At 34.5% G+C, this 14626-nt stretch overlaps 1 protein-coding gene across 3 annotated transcripts; it reads right to left on the reverse strand.

The window, feature by feature from the left end:
• Positions 1 to 1041: 1041 nt before the first annotated feature.
• Positions 1042 to 13605, reverse strand: LOC118050929 (uncharacterized). 3 transcript variants are annotated; one of them, XM_035061396.2, is made up of 8 exons: positions 13243 to 13602; positions 11610 to 12723; positions 9330 to 10683; positions 5897 to 6176; positions 3793 to 3900; positions 3318 to 3596; positions 2136 to 2279; positions 1042 to 1725 (listed from the first exon to the last, which is right to left on the reverse strand). In XM_035061396.2, the coding sequence occupies exons 2-8, from the start codon at positions 12712 to 12714 to the stop codon at positions 1537 to 1539; spliced, it is 3459 nt and encodes a 1152-aa protein (XP_034917287.1). In that variant the 5' UTR covers positions 12715 to 12723; positions 13243 to 13602; the 3' UTR covers positions 1042 to 1536. The 3 variants fall into 3 exon arrangements, with proteins under 3 accessions (XP_034917287.1, XP_034917286.1, XP_073260949.1); XM_035061395.2 differs by having other exon boundaries at positions 11610 to 12767; XM_073404848.1 differs by lacking the exon at positions 1042 to 1725 and having other exon boundaries at positions 2192 to 2333; positions 11610 to 12767; positions 13243 to 13605.
• Positions 13606 to 14626: the final 1021 nt, after the last annotated feature.

The following is a 14626-nucleotide window of genomic DNA, read 5'->3' on the forward strand; positions in this document are numbered from 1 at the left end:
AGGTTCAAGTATAAAAAATTCATATACTTTCATATTTGGTCAATTTCAAGTAGTTATTTTGGGTCGAGTATGGATAGTCTAGTCCAAAACCCTACACGTGGATATTCATTATCCTCTTGAAACCCAACCCGTGTTTATTGCACAACTTACTGTCCAAATTAGTGAAAAAACTATATTTCATAATTTAATTTTTTTTTATTTTACTGTTTTTTAAATATAATTATCACTTATTTATATCAACATCTTAATTTTTAAAAAATACTTTTTGAATGTAACTATATTAAAATTTTGATTTTTTTATTATATTAAATTAATATGAAAAATCAATTGCACAATATAAACAATAAATTATTTTATAAAATGTAATAATTTGTAGCAATGAAAAAATGAATGAATTAGAGTAAGTAATTTATTTATGAATTGAATAAAATTAAGGATTGAATTTTTTAGCATTATGAGAAAAAATATCATTTTTGAAAATTAATGTAATAAAAAATGATGAAGAGGAGAAATATGTGTGTGTGTGTGGATATTGAATTAATTTTAACAATATCCATACAACATAGCAACAATTACATAGCAAGTAAAGTAACTATCTGATAAAAAACCACAAGTCAGAGTTATTTAATTTAATTTTAGGAGGAATAAGATATTTATATGGGTTTTGACCCTAAATCATTAAATCATGTCGGTATTTAATTATTTAAAACTGTAGTTTATTTATTAAAACTAATTAATCAGTCTGTGTACCACCAGAATTCTTAACTACTATTTTCTTTATTCTATAAGAAAATGAAATTGACAGAGGGATCAAGTTTATGAACAGATTGCAAAACACAAGGATTGAATAATAATTTCTGAAACTCCAATAATTAATTAATTATATTAATTATGGTTATTATTAGGTCAATCGTTGACCTCCGAACCAACGAAACCAAAGAAACTTCTATGAAGACATTTTCATCGATGCTGCCAACCCGAAAATGTACAGAGACCAACCTAACAAGGAGATGCATGCCAGCAGCCAGCAGCCAGCAAAGCTTGAATGAACCACTGAAACATTCTCACTAGACCATAAAATCTAAGCATCAAACATTAGCAAACTAAAAATTTATGAAATGCTCTCACTGGGCTTCCATCAAACTCAAATGGGATGCTGCAGTGAAGTTCTTGTCTGGAGCAAGCCAATCAAAATTGCATAAGCAGCTATTTTTTCACGTGCTATTACTAATAACCTAAAAAAAAATGGCCACCATCATGTACAGCAAGATTTTTAAGATTCCCCTTCCACCAGATCAAACAAAGTGGACAAAGAAAATCCCTAAGAATACACAGTGCGTGAAGAATTACAATCATGGTGAAATTAAAATACAACTTGCCAAGGGGAAGGGGAGATGTCACCAAAGGAAACCAAACACACCTTTCAATGCATACAGCTATGCGATGTGGCATGCCCACTTTCCAGATCAATTTAAATATATTACCAATATCAGTTGCTCCTTCCCTCCAACCACCATGAAAAATCTTCGCGTCAGTTCAAGCTGATATGGGTTCATAAGGGTATGATAGCCAAGGGTGCTTCAGAGCCTCGGATGCCGACGGGCGTTTCTTTGGGTTTACTTCAAGCAAATGAGAAACAAAGTCAATGAAGCCTTGGTCCCCCATTGGCAATCGGTGCCTCAAGGATGTCTTTTTTGGAATCAGGTATTCCAGTCTGCTAGTATCCTGAGGAATAGAGAGAAGAGTCAACATAATTGCACAAGCCAAACATATTATATCCAGTATTAAAGTTTCACATCAGCACATCCAAGGTCGTGAATGAAAATTGGCTCGAATCCTCTACAAGAAATTACTGTTCATTCAACGATCAGAACCTCAACAGGTATACACAAGCATTCTTGCATAAATGCATACCCTCTCTCCATTATATAGTTGAAGCTTGCAGTATACATTACCGTCCATTTTGATCCAAAGTTTGAATCAGACTTTGACATCCTAATTTTGTACTCTAAAAACTACAAACTATTTTCATAAGGGGTAAAAATAAGCACAATTAGTGATGATAGTATTTGAGATGCTGGCTAGTTATTTTCATATGAGCAATAGAACAGTAGCAAAACAAAAGGATGTTTTACCTGATTCCGCTCATAAAGCATGTGATTCTTGGTAAAATACTTGTATGTATCTCGTCCTTTAGCTAGCATGCTTTGATCAATGGGACCTATAATTCCAATAACTCGTGCCAGTAACGTTGCTGGTGAATCGTTTTGGAACAGGACCTGAGAAGTTTCATTTTAGCCAATTGGTACCAGGGTCACAGTTGGGTAACCAAACTGTGGAAGGTCCAATGCATCCATACTTTAAATGATGTGAGGAAATTGTTCAAGCAGAGGGAAAGAACTGCATATTGATTAGCCCTTGCAGAAATTACTCGAAGTAAGATCCAATATATCTCCAAAAGAAATATATTTTGAACTTCAATAGATCAGAGGTCACTAGCCCCAGATATAAAGATGTTCCCCCCAGAGACAGAATAAATAAATAAATAAATAAATGCATCACAACATAAATATGAGAGGTGGCATTTCAATTGATAAGAATAAAAAAAATATGGGTGCAGCCTAAAAAACAAAAAGAAATTTAGCTCTCTCTCTCCCCTCTATGTATTTACAGCACCTCAGCTGCACCTACATATCAGCATCAAGTCCATTGTTCTTTCCTATCTTCTGCATTCCAGAATCATGTTCTCATATCCCAACCTTTTACCCTGGCAACATACATTCCAGCTTCCAAAATCTCCAAAAACTGATGGTTTAAACACCATCTTCTCCAACTTAGTCACATATACAATGTTCCCCTCCCTAAAATCCCTACAAGGTTCTCACCTCCTAAACTAAGCCCGTCAAATAATCCTCACAAAAAACCTTCTCAACTCATTAAACACAATGACCTCTGTTTTCTGGCAAAGTCCCTCCTCAATAATTATATTGAATCTTATATGATAAGTCATGGTAAATTTATGCACAAATGCATGTGATATCATTCTTCATCAAGTTACCTTTCTTACAAGAGTTAATTTATGCATTCTCCATCAGTTGGGAAACTAGAATAAAACTCTTAACTCTCCATGTATGGTGGCTTTTGGCATAGTTCCTCATGGATAACTTTCCCACATGTTTACATGATAAAAGACTACAAGTGTTGTCCAAAAACAATGGGTGAAACAGATGCATAGACAATGAATACGCCCTGCTGTTCTTACAATTTCCTCCAGGGAAACAAACTAAATGGGTAAATAAGTAATAGGTAAGACTTACATTTCCAGTGCAAAGTTCTGCCAAAATGCAGCCAAGTGACCAAACATCTATCTTCTTATCATACGAATGTCCTAGGATAACTTCTGGTGCACGATATGATCTGGATTGAACATAGGAGCACAGATGATCTGTCTCAAAACAGCTACTCCCGAGATCAATGACTTTCACCTCACATCTACTATAGCTTTTCACCAATATATTCTCGGGTTTTAAATCACAGTGTATAAGACCAAGGCCATGCAAGAACTGAAGTGCCTCCAAACATTGAGTGGTAATTGACTGCACAGAGAATTTGGGAAAAAGTTTATAGACCAGCATGCATGAAAAAAAATGATGTATTCTCCTTTCTTTTTTGGTGAGGAAATGAAATTTTGAGAAGGAAACAAGGGGTGCTACACATTCCAAGTAATGAATATATAACTCTTGGAATGTCAAGAGGATAGAACTCTTAGGAAGAAAATGGCACACAACAAACCTGCAATCTAGGCATTGTGAAGTATACCTCCCCTCCTGATTCTCTATTGAACTTATGGAACTCATATAGGTTTGCCTTGAGAAGCTCACATACAATTAACAAATGCTCCTACAAAGCAAAGAGAAGTTAAAAAGTAAATTATTTATAACTTGCATCAAGGAGTTATCGCAAACTTCTCCCTCAAGAAACCAAATCAAAGCTTCATTTTTAGATTCTTGTGGTGCAGTTGAAAATGCATTCACTGACATATATGGCTATTCTTTTTTCGATTTTCAGCTCATTTTAATATGATGTCTGCAAAACAATGCTCCTATGTCTAGTGGTTTGAAGTGGTCCAACCATGCAACCAAGGTTCAAGAAGTAGTAACAACAAGAAACAAAAAATTGCTGCTATAAAAATGAGATGATTCTATGCATGTCTGCATAACCCTTTTGCAAATTTATCAATTAAAATGTAAATTTCTACTAAGAGAGGCAACATGGGGGCAAAAACTAATAGCATCAAGAAATACAGGAACAAGAAAACTTTTCTAACCCAGAATAGTGGCTTGAATAGGGATTCTATGCATGAAATCTCAAGAAATTCGGCTTTCTAATGAAACCATATTGCTAGCATAATTTCAAAAATTTTCAGTCATTTCCTCTCCCGAAACCTGCTAGAGTACTGGTGGATACAAAAAATCCTAACTCAATTCAGACTACCAATTGTTCACAAACAAAAGCAAAATTCCAAAGCCACATGAAAATCTAGGAACAGTGAGCCATCTCCCACTATTAAGTTTTTGGCATACAAAATGTTCTATCCACAATATAATGGACTTGAAAGTGCTAAACAATTACACTTAACCATATATGAACTTCAAAGGTTGCCAATGCAAAAACTGAAACAATTAGAATTCATAAATTTTTATGTGATCTTTGAAGATAGGAGGAAACCAAATGCCAAATGTCTATTTGGCTTGATCCCAGCTAGAACTGTTTTAAAGAAGATTGTTTTGCTAGCAAATCGTGTATGATTTTCAGGTCTAAACTACAAGGTAGTTTTGCAATTTTTTTCTTGCATTGGATAAATTTTGTAAAACTTTACCAGTCAACTGCTTCACTATTAACTAACTGAATGGCCAGCTGGCTCCACCAAACAAGCACCTCCTTTCTTACCCAATATAAGTTGTAACCTCACATTTAAAGACAATGAACGAATGGAAATTTCAGCTATATACTTTGAGGTTGTGTGGTTTAATCTATCTTAAGTGTAATGCTTAGATTTTCTATCTTCTAGGTGTGATTCCTAGAAATCCTACTAGTTATGGCTAGCTGGCTCTGCCAAACAAGCATCTCTTTTCTTACCCAATATAAGTTGCAACCTCACGTTTAAAGACAATGAATGAATGAAAACTTCAGCTATATACTTCAAGGTTGTGTGGTTCAATTTATCTTAAGTGTGATGCTTAGATTTTCCATCTTCTAGGAGTAATTCCTAGAAATCCTACTAGCGTGATGCTTGTGGTCCTTTATTCATTTCCATTTCAATTTATTAACCCCATATCCTGTACTCCTGCCTATTTTGATCACCATAGCCTTAAACACATCCCAATTTTCACCAATAACCTATTCCCCATGTTTTACCCCCACCAAATATGCTAGAGCTTGTAATCTTTATCGAGTTAAGTACTGTCAATTAAAGACCCTGCATCAGTTGTGCTTGTTATAAACACCCAAATACAAGTCTCTTTACTAGAAAAACAATGGCTTATAACTCTATCTATTATTTCAGAATGGACAAAAAATTTATAACTGTATCTATTCAGGTGCCAAATAATTTTTTTGAAGGAAACTTAGGAAACAGGTCAGGTGGCCAAAACATAACAATGCAGCGTGATGATCTAAACTTTTATTACTACTTATATTAATAAATATTGCATTACACTGAAACAGTGCAGAGAAGTCCGTGACCAGATATTATTTCTTTCGCAGCTAAAACTAACTTACACAAGGATACAAGGAGGGCAGGATACTGAGAGCTATGCAAGAGAAACCATCTACTGTGATAAAATATTAAATATTGAGGGGAAAAAAATCAAGAAATACAAGCATATCCACTTACTCGGTAGTAGAAATAATCATACAATCTGAGAATGTGGTACTTGTCAGCATGATCATGCTTGTTGACATACTTTAAAAGCTTTATCTCGTCAAGACTTTGATCAAAGAAATCCTTGTTGTTTTTTATAATTTTCACACAAACATCCATGCCTGTGTGCAGATCATGTGCTTGTATAGCTTTACTAAAAGCAGCTGAGCCAAGATACTCAGTAACATGATAACGACCAGCAATTACAGAATTCAAAACAACATGGAAGTTCTTGTCCTCCTCAAAGCCAGTTCTGACCAACAAAAGCAGTTCAGGAGAACACATGTTAGAATCAAGCTAATTAATGAGAAGCAGAGTTCAGTTAAATAGATCACTAGATTAAGAATCATACATTAACTAAAGAAAAATAAATAGGTATCCAAATTTCAGCACATGCCAAATACAAGGAGAAAAAAATATGTATTATAAGAGCAATTCACCATGTCAAAGAACCATCTTAAATCAATAGCTTAAACTGTTAGGTGAGATTCCAAGATATAATTTATATTATTCTCTAACACGTCCCCTCAAGTGAAAGCTTTTTAAGCTTGAAACTTGCACGGGCCCACAATAACATGTGCTTAATTTTTATCAAATAAATGGAGATGGTGAAATTCAAACTTGTGACCGCTAGGTCATCAAGGCTCTGATACCATGTCAAAGAACCATCTCACCCCAATAGCTTAAGCTGTTAGGTAAGGTCTCAGGATATGATTTATATTATTCTCTAACACACCATAAAGAAACATATTACTCCACTTGTAATGAAAACTATAGCTCTATTTGGCCTTGTTGTGCTTATAAGTTAAATAACTTTGGTGTTGTAGGAAGAAGTGCTAAAAATTAAAGTTGTATTGATAAAAGTTGATGGATGATTGGTTACGATTGTTGTTACAAGGGCATTCACCACAAAAAACATATTACTCCACTTTTAATGAAAACTACAGCTCTATTTGGCCTTGTTGTGCTTATAAGTTAAATAACTTTGGTGTTGTAGGCAGAAGTGCTAAAAATTAAAGGTATTAATAAAAGTTGATGGATGCTTGGTTACGAGTGTAGTTTATGGGATGTTGAGTTTAAAAACAAGTAACGAGTGTTTGATTAAACTAATAATAAAAGTGAAGTTGAAAATCAAAATGACAAATAAGGGCATAAGTAATTTTTGGTCTATTAAGGTGGGTATGAACAAAAAAAAATTGGCATGCAAAATTAACTTAAACAAATAACAAAAACTAATATGTTTTTGTCATTTAATCAAAACACCTGAACAAATAAAAACAAAAAAGAATTGTATATATAGCTTGTCAAATGAAAAAAAAAAAAAAAAAACCTGAGCTACATTCTAATGATTGTTAGTTTTTTTTTTTTTTTTTTTCCAGAGAAACAAATGGACTTTGTATTTGTAGAGTAATAAGATCATAATTATTTGAAATGTAGAAGGATAGTTGTTGTGTTGTGGCTTTTAGCAAGGCCAAATAAACCCTACATGTAGCTCCAATATTAGCAGTTTTTGTCAAAAATTTCAACAATCCAACAATTCACAAAATAAAAAGAAGTGTGAAGGTTGTGCCTAACTAAACATTACAAGCACACAACTAGCCACCATTGCGGCCTCTGGGATAGAGTAAAGTAGCAAGGTAATAAGGGCAAATGGAAAAGGAAATAATAGAAAACAAAGGGTAGAGAAGAAGTTGTCTTGTTCTCTGATGAACACAAGACAACAATAAATGCAAGATTTTTAATGTTGGCAACAAAATACACCCTCCTGGGATTTGAATATCCACTTCCAGCAACAAGTTTTAATTGATCCTAACCAAACATTGATCAAAATAAACTTATTCTATCATCCCCATTTATCCAAACAACCAAACAACACCAAAGTTCCACCAGTCCACGAATGTTTTACCTTGAGAGCATAACCATAATTATTCAAACGAGAAAGCAAAAAAATTAACTTAAGCAAAGACCTACAAGTGCACACCAAGGACACTATCACGGGACACAAGTAGCCTCATTTACCAAGGAACTTGGATGTCTACATTCCTATTTTTTATAAGGATGCGTTCAACAAGAATTTTGTAATTAAGGGGGATGAGAAATGAAAGTATTTTCAAGTCTTCTGTTTTATTTAAGATTTTTGTTCTTCTGAACACCATTATTTTGGCCACCAAATGATTCCAACAATATAAATAGTCTTTAAACTAGATTAGCTTCGTTTTTTTAACCAAATACATCTATTAATAGCTAAAAGTATAACAAAACTAGGATCAAATTGCAACATCATAGTGCACAAAAGTTTTGCAAGAGAGAGAAGACTACTTTTCAGTAATTGTACAATGTTTCTTGTTTTCCCTTTCCTGATTTGTATCACATCTATTAATTTGAGACTGAGGCTTAGTCGAGCTGCTAAGAGTTCGCAATCTTGTAGACATCTATAAGATTAACAAGTTAGCTATTGTCAGCCAATCAAAACTCAACAGGCATGGTAGCCATATTCATGTTAATAAGAGTGACAAATTAATCATTCCACACTCAAAAGCATCCCCTACATACCCTATCGTTCCTATTCTTTCCCTTGGCTCTTTCTGGTCTTTATTCTTGTTTTAAGTTCTTTTTATAATGCTTTGTTCAATCTTTCTCATCCCTTGTTTTGCCCCACTAGCTGGTTTGCAAAATAGTTCACATGGCTCTTTCAAATACTGTGTAATGAAAGATTCAGTAACAACATGATCTTAAATTTGTAAATTTGGACAAAAAAGACTGAACATTTCAAATAATCTGGTAGAAGTGGTTCCCCTTATAAGATAGCACCCAAAGGTTCAATTCCATTTCATAATTCTGTCAGAATACCATTTGTGTGTGAGAGAGAAAGAGAGAGACAGCAAGTTTGTTTGTAGAAAGGAATAATATCTTCGCTGGTTCAAAATAACCCTCACAAACAATTCACCCCCTCCCAATCCTTAAATGTTGGCAAGAAAACCAGAATCTCCATAAAAATGGTGTTGCTTGTTTTGTTAACTCGTAATCACTTCTTTGGTTATCAGAAGGTAATAAAAAATCAAAAGAGATCAAATCAGGTGCCAACAAAGGTTTAAGGAGAAACAAGTTGAAGATACCATGAGAATACGGAATACTGTGAAGAAAGAAAGCATTTTGACACAGGAGAGAAAAAACACAAGAGTCCTGTATAATTAGTTGTATATCATTATATTCTGAGGATATGGGGGATGTGTTAGAAAGAAAGTTTGTATGTCAGAGTTTTGAAAGGGGATAACACTCTAGGATGTGAAGTAGAGACATCTTATCGATTCTAATAGTGCCAAGAGCCCAAGATGCATAATGCATCAGTAAGCAACCAGAAATCACTAATTTTTTATTTAGATAAACTCATCAAAGAAGAACATACCGGTTTTTCCTATGCACAATCTTAAGGTTGAAAGTTTCAAATTCCTCCTCCTGAACCTTGATTTGCCTTACTTGCTCTTGAACAGCAGCAGCTTCTTCATCCTCCAAGGATGCCACAGGATCTTCTTCCCTCACACCACTGATCTTCTCATCTCTTTCCTTCATGGCATGCTCTGGTTCTGTATAACCATAATTTGAGAGAGAAGAGGGGCTAGAATTTGCTGATCTCACAGCATTTGTATTATTTTCATCCCTCGAACTTTTAACAGTTGAGGAATCACAGCTTTTCCGCCGCCATGTACCGATCATGTCATCAGGCCCTGTCAAAGCATTCAAGTGATCATTTGTTTCTTCACTGACAACCGCATTGCAGTTGTCTGACCATAAAGATTTACTAGGGCCTGCCTGCAACAACTGTTCATTCCTCAGTGGTGGGGGAAATGAAAACCCACCATCTGCATGATTTCTGCCTTGAGCATGCATGTCTCGGTCACTTCCAACCACATATTTATTAAGTTTCTTCTTATCCCTGTTTTGTTTATCAACATATTTCTTGTCTGAGACATGGTGAGAAGATCTAGATCCCCCAACTCCAGTGTCATGATCACGAAAGTACTCTACATCCCCTTCACTACTGCCTCCAACCAAACTTTCCCGAATTTCACTTCCAATATCAGCAGCATCACTGTTGATTCCCACACCAATCGATCTAACTGAACCATGTTGATCATCATCCATACAAATATCATCTAACTGTGGCCTTCCACACTCATTCAAAACCTTACCATCTCCTATCATGATGAGTTCATTTGTCTGCGTGACAAACCCCTGCCAGACAGGTTCTGCTCGCATCAAACTTAGTTCTTCTTCATCCATCAACTGCCCATCATATTGCAAAATTAAATCACTCCCATTATTCGTCCCATACACTTCTGTCACTGATAACCCTATAGGATCATCCGATGCTGTGACTGGTTCAACAGTTTTTGCTTGAAATATCTGCTCGCCAGAGAAGTAAGAATCCTCCTCGGCAAAAGATTGATCATCGTCTTCATCTTTGGTTGGAACTCTATCCTGGGGGTCTGGAATGCTCCCATGCCCAGCACCCTTTTCATTGTCACTTGGGTAATCAATTTCATGTGCCAGAAACCAGGCCTCATCCTCGATAGGTTGTCTCATATATCCAACATCATCATCGTCATCATATTCATCAGAATCCCAATACTCATTTTGATAATCAATGGATTCACTTAATCCATCACCAACAGTAGCGAAACCAGAAACTAGATCAGATGCATCCTCAGCAATTCCCTGACTTACAGATAGCCAGCTGCCTCCTGCAATCCTTTTTCCACCTGGATCATCAATTACCAGGCAAAATTAAGAGGAGAAATCACCAAGGGGTAGAAATTATGTAGAAAATGGAAAAGGATAGGTAATCTGAATTTATTGCACTATATAGTTAACATAATTCATTTAATAAAATACAACCAATTGACTATATGTTCCCTGTTTTACACCCTACATGCCATAGGAAACCGGAAAGCAAAGAGATTGGTGTTCCAAAAATGAAAGATACAAGATGAGCTTCGTTCCTCAAAATTTGAGCTCCTAAATCATTGAAGAACTGAAAGCGCTAAAAGCGCTGATATAATATATGAATATGCTGGGAGGATGATGATCATGCTGTAATCTCTACTTCTTTAGCAAATATTTTGTCTTACATCAAAAGGGGCAAAATGGATCTCCATGTATAAGTGACAATAAAAACTTAAACACATTAGCATGCCTTTATCCCTTTATTAGGGTAAAACCAAATGTAGGCGCCCCAGATTCTCACACCTGAGTTGCAGTTATCCTTTTTAGCATGAATATGGGGGAAAAAAAACTGTAAATTTTTGGTCAGCATAAGATATAAACATTCAACTTCTATGACAGTAAAACAGAACATTTCCCTTAGTAGTTGGTGTTAAAGAGATGATGCTAGTTTCACAACAACAATATAGGCATAAATAATCAAGTATATAGTACCTTATTGATAAGATTCAACCACCTAAACTGGCTAGCCATCTTTAATGTTAAAATAATATCCTAACAAGTTGAAAATAGTAGAATGTTTTATGCAAAGTGAGTTTCAAAGTTGATGGATGACAAGATTTCTTTCTTTCTTTTTTCGCTTCCTTCACTTTCTGAATCAATAAACAATAAGTAGCAAAAACTCTAAACCCCTGAAAAAATCCGCATAAAAGGTCACATAATCACACTCATCATATGAGCTTACCTGAAGAATTGATTTCTTGTCCGACAGGAACATCGAGATAGGAACCTATAAGGTAGCTATTATCAGCGCTGATGACCTTTGAACTTGGCCCATCACGCTCAAACTTTTCCTGCCAATTGATTGATGGCTTATCCTCTGACTTGAGTTTAACTGGTGGAAGCCTAGGAAATTCTTCCTTTGGAATATCAGATACAAGTGAAAACCCTAAGCCACTTAAATTCTTCTGCTCTGTGCTCCCTTGAGACTTTCCAAAGAACAAAGTTCTTCCAGCCTCATCCACCTGTTCTTTGATAGCTGCCCTAAGATCACTTGTACCTGCTTTCTTCTTTCCATCTCTTTTGTCCGAATTTGTAATGGTATCATCATAACTGGTCGATGCCTCCCCCTTGGGGAATGGAAAAACAGTCTTGACAGAACAATCTTTCCATGGGTCTGAGGAAGAATTTGAGGGCTCCTCGTTCTGATACCATGGGTTACCTGCAGAGAATGCAACAGTAGTTTTAAGTTGCCAATCAAGTTCCTTCAATTCATTCGTTTCAATTTTGTTATACTTGGATTCTGCATTGGCATCACTGGTACTATTGCTTCCAAGCCATGAACTTTTCTCTTCACCAGTTAAGATAAACTCTTCTCCAGATTTGGCTTTTGCTCTAGCAGAGAAGTTACTGGTGCTAGTACCAACATCATTCTTGTATGGATTAGACGGACCATTGCTTGGATTAAAGTTCCATGAAAACAAATCAAGTTCCTTCGAATCAATTGCTTCATTATTTTTACCACCCGATTCCCCAGCAGAAGCAGAGTTTTTCCATTTGCTTTCAGTCCCATTTGTATCCACCCCACACTCTATTTCTTTCACAATAAGTTCCTTAGAAATTTCACCACTATGTTGAGGACCTGACCCCTGAGGATGACAGGTTAATTTGCCCCCATTCTCTTCTTCCACCACCTTCCCCGAGTTCTTATCTTCAAGGGCAACTTTTTGAAGGAATCCATTCAGATCAGGGAGGTTACTAAGCTCACTGCGCAATGCTGCCTCTGCTCTTGTGAAGCGATTTTTCTTCAGAAAGTCCAGAATCACATCAACTGAGCTTGTCTCCTCCATAATCAACTTCTAAAAATCAATTAGCAAATACTAGAATGACAAGTCCACCAAAACTGAAACAAAAAAAAAAAAAAAAACCAAGTAAACCAAATGAAAGTAAAACCTACTAAGTTTTAAAAAAAAATACTTTCATCAAAGAAACAAACTTCAAGAGGTTTAACACTCATCCACTTGGCAAACAACAAAACACCATATAATGCTTGAAACCACATAATAAACCAAACCCACAACCTCATTTAGTTCAAAATTCTCCTTTTCCACCAGTGTTTACTTAAAAAGCCCCGAACTTTCAAAATCACAAAAATTAACTCACATTTCCAACATTAACCCAACAAAACAAAACAAAAACCCTAAATATCCTTCCAAACAACAAATCAAGAAATTAAAAGATCCAAAACTCTTTAACCCACAGTTTTAAAAACCCAAAACATCACATTTTATAACCAAACTTCAAGATTAAAAAAAGAGGCCTTCAATCTACAAGATTCATAAAACAAAAACAAACCCATTATTGTTTTTTCCACTTACAGATCGAAGATGGCTCGAGAGAAAAGAAAGGAGCTTTCTTTAGTGTAGATTCCATAGCCAATCTCACATTAACATTAAACAAAGTACTTATGATTTTGCATTCTTGGTTTTTTGTTTAAATGTTCTTTGGGTCTCTCTCACTCTCGTTTTTTTTTTTTTTTTTTGGGGGGGGGGGTTCTTGTATTGTTTTTGGCCTGCAATCTTCTCTCAGGCCTGGCAATGGTTGTTCTTTGTAATAACAATAAAATCTTGAGCTATGATATTGTGTTTTTCATGGGGGTTTAAGGTTTGCCTAGTTATTCGTGAAATGTTGTTTTAGGATTAATCTAGCGGTGGAAAATGCTTGTCAATTTAGGCTGTGGGGTATCAAATGGCTGATGAAAATGGGCTCCGGCTTTCTTTTATGCTCCATCATTGCATTTACTAGGGCAAATATCAGTGTGTTTGTATTGCCATAAATATTATGGTTATGGTTTCAGAGAAATTATTTTATAAAAAAAAAAATTTTAATTGAGATTGATTTGAAAAAATAAATATTTGATTAAAATTATGATTAAAATTAAGATTAAAAAAAAAAATAATGTATTTATTTAAAAATGCTTTTTGAAATTAAGATTATAAAATAATTTTAAAAATATATATATTAATATTAATGGTTTTAAATTTAAATATTGTAGAATTAATTACTCCTATTACATCATGAAATAAATAATACTTTATATAAAATATATATTTTTATTATTTCATTAAACTATTTTATAATTACATTACGTACAAAATTCATCCAATAAGAACTATAGTTTTCATAATTTTTTAAGCATGTAATAAAATTAGATAAAGTATTATTAGGTATAAATTGATATTACAGTGCGAGTGAATTTAATTCATTGTAAACTAGTTTTAAAAAAAAACTGTTAAAAAAATTAACAATCTGAAAGAAAGAAAGAAAGAACTAATATGTTCACGTGAACTGTGCAAATAAATTGCACTATTCATTAAGTGAACAGTGCGAGTGAATTGCACTATTAATGCAAGAGAAACAACATTTTGCTGTTTTTTCTTTTCCTGCATCTCAAATGCAAAAACATGTAGGGCCTATACACAGTAAACTGTGTATTTTTCTTTACCAAACAGATTGCATCTGCGTTTTAAACAAAACGCAGAAACAACCTTATTACCAAACATAGTCATCGAATTAAAGCTTTACATTCTTTTGACAACATATGCCATAAATGTAAATAACCTAAGAATTTGAAGCATAATCCTTTTTTTTTAGACTCGGATCTTAACAATCAAAATTATCATTGTTTATTCGATTTATTAAATAACTCTCTTTACCTTAACTTATTATTACATTTAAGATAATGATTTTTTTATAATTAGA

This window comes from Populus alba, chromosome 15 (genome assembly GCF_005239225.2).
Source record: "Populus alba chromosome 15, ASM523922v2, whole genome shotgun sequence".
Lineage (NCBI taxonomy): Eukaryota > Viridiplantae > Streptophyta > Magnoliopsida > Malpighiales > Salicaceae > Populus > Populus alba.

Excerpts from the sequence above, each read along its gene's own strand:
- LOC118050929 (XM_035061396.2), bottom strand. The coding sequence starts at position 12,714 with ATGGAGGAGACAAGCTCAGTTGATGTGATTCTGGACTTTCTGAAGAAA. Across the intron at positions 6,177-9,329 it reads ATTGTGCATAGGAAAAACCG|AACTGGCTTTGAGGAGGACA; the intron begins GTATGTTCTTCT and ends TTTGTTGGTCAG. Across the intron at positions 3,597-3,792 it reads TCACAATGCCTAGATTGCAG|TCAATTACCACTCAATGTTT; the intron begins GTTTGTTGTGTG and ends TTCTCTGTGCAG.